This window comes from Pygoscelis adeliae, unplaced genomic scaffold (assembly GCF_000699105.1).
Source record: "Pygoscelis adeliae isolate BGI_AS28 unplaced genomic scaffold, ASM69910v1 Scaffold171, whole genome shotgun sequence".
In the NCBI taxonomy this organism is placed as follows: domain Eukaryota; kingdom Metazoa; phylum Chordata; class Aves; order Sphenisciformes; family Spheniscidae; genus Pygoscelis; species Pygoscelis adeliae.
Window position 1 is genome coordinate 2477847 of NW_008824186.1, and position 1505 is coordinate 2479351.

The 1505-nt window shown below is 63.5% G+C and overlaps 1 protein-coding gene across 1 annotated transcript in view; it reads right to left on the reverse strand.

Moving 5' to 3' along the window:
• Positions 1-958, reverse strand: part of EIF3M (eukaryotic translation initiation factor 3, subunit M) — a 70747-nt gene extending 69789 nt beyond the window's left edge. Inside the window, exon 1 of the mRNA XM_009334576.1 lies at positions 808-958. Within this exon, the coding sequence (XP_009332851.1) occupies positions 808-958 (151 nt within the window). The remainder of the gene's footprint in view (positions 1-807) is intronic.
• Between the last annotated feature and the right edge of the window lie 547 nt (positions 959-1505).

Consider the following 1505-nt stretch of genomic DNA (forward strand, 5'->3'; position numbering starts at 1 on the left):
CGCTCCGCGCTGGCCGGAGAGTCGGCTCGGGACCGGGGTCCCTGGCCTCGGAGGGACCTTAGCGCCCGCCCCGCCTGTGCCCTGCTCCGCTCAGCGGAAAGCCGGGGAGAGGGCAATCACCTTTCCCTCCTTATGCCATCGAAAAAGGCTTTCTTCCCCCCAAAGCATAAACAAAACGTCCTCTCTCCAGCTCGTCAGCGTGCCAGTGCCCCCGTCAGCTCAGGCAGGGAAGGCCCGTCCCGCTTTGCCGGGGGCTCTCGGCTCCCGCGGTGCCCGCAGTGCTCGGCGGGGCGCGGGGAGGGAGCGAGGAATGCAGGATCGGGGCCGCCGTGATGAGTTCCTGCCCTTCTGCGCCCTGCGCTCCTGGAGATGCTTCGCAGCTTTGTTTCTGCTGCTCTTGGCGCTTAAATAATCAAACTTTGACCAGCTCCCTGAGTGAAAGGAGACAGATCCCTCTGCGAGCTGTGAGCGGCGTGAGCAGGATTGGAAGGCTGGGGATTTATCTCTGTTTAAGTTAGTCTCCCCCAGCTCCGAGCCGCGAGGGGATCATTTATGAGTTCAGTAAAGTGTAGTAAGAATTACCGGTCCCTTAATTGGTTAGCATGGCAGGGGAGAAAGCGGAACGGGAAACCGCCGGCTTGGGGAGGTGCTGCAGCTCTGCTCAGGTTGGAGCAGGTTCCCGAGCCCGTTTTGCCCGGGATCGAGCGGGACTCAGTAGAATAACCCTCGTCCAGGAAATATTTGTTGTTTAATCTTGTAAAGCATGCCTTCGAGCACAATCGAAGATTGAGCATTATCAGGAATTACCGTAGCTATGGAATACCGGGCAAAACAATAAAGCCTGATCGCTGCCTGGCAGAGATTTGGATCGGGCCGTGCTTGGAGGGGAGAGGGCAAAAAGCTCCGGACCGCTTGGGTCTGGACACCGGCAAAGGAGATGCTGACCCTGAACTGCCATCTCTCCGGCCGTTGCTTTCAGCTGGGCACCGAGGCCCGGACGCGGGCGCCTGGTTGGCGGGGCGTGGGGTGATTTACGCCGGAGTGCGACTGGAATCGGGGTCGGGATCTCCGGGGAACAGGCGAGCAAATGTCCCCTGCACGGAGGGGCCAGCTCCTCTCGGCATGCCGGGGCGCTCCCGAGGGGACCTGCTGCCAGCGCTCCCGGCCTGGGCTAGAAAAGTGTCCCCGCTTTGCAGCGGGGCGGGAGATTTTTCTCTCTCCCCGGTGCTGGCTAGAAGGGAACGGCTGCGGAAAGGGGCGCTGGCTGTTTCCCAAAAGTCCCCAGCCCGTCCCGGGGTAGAAGGGTCCGGACTTCCCTCCTCCTCCTCCTCGGGCTGGACCGCTGGGGGTTTCTCCCGGGACATCCCCGGGACGCGCCCGCCCTGTTTGCGCCGGGCCCGCTCCCTGCCCCGCACGGCTGAGGTGGCCCGGGAGGGCGCAGGTGCCGGGGCACGGCGCTGCGCAGCGCTGAGCTGGCAGCCCCGGAGCCGCTCCGGGCAAGCACG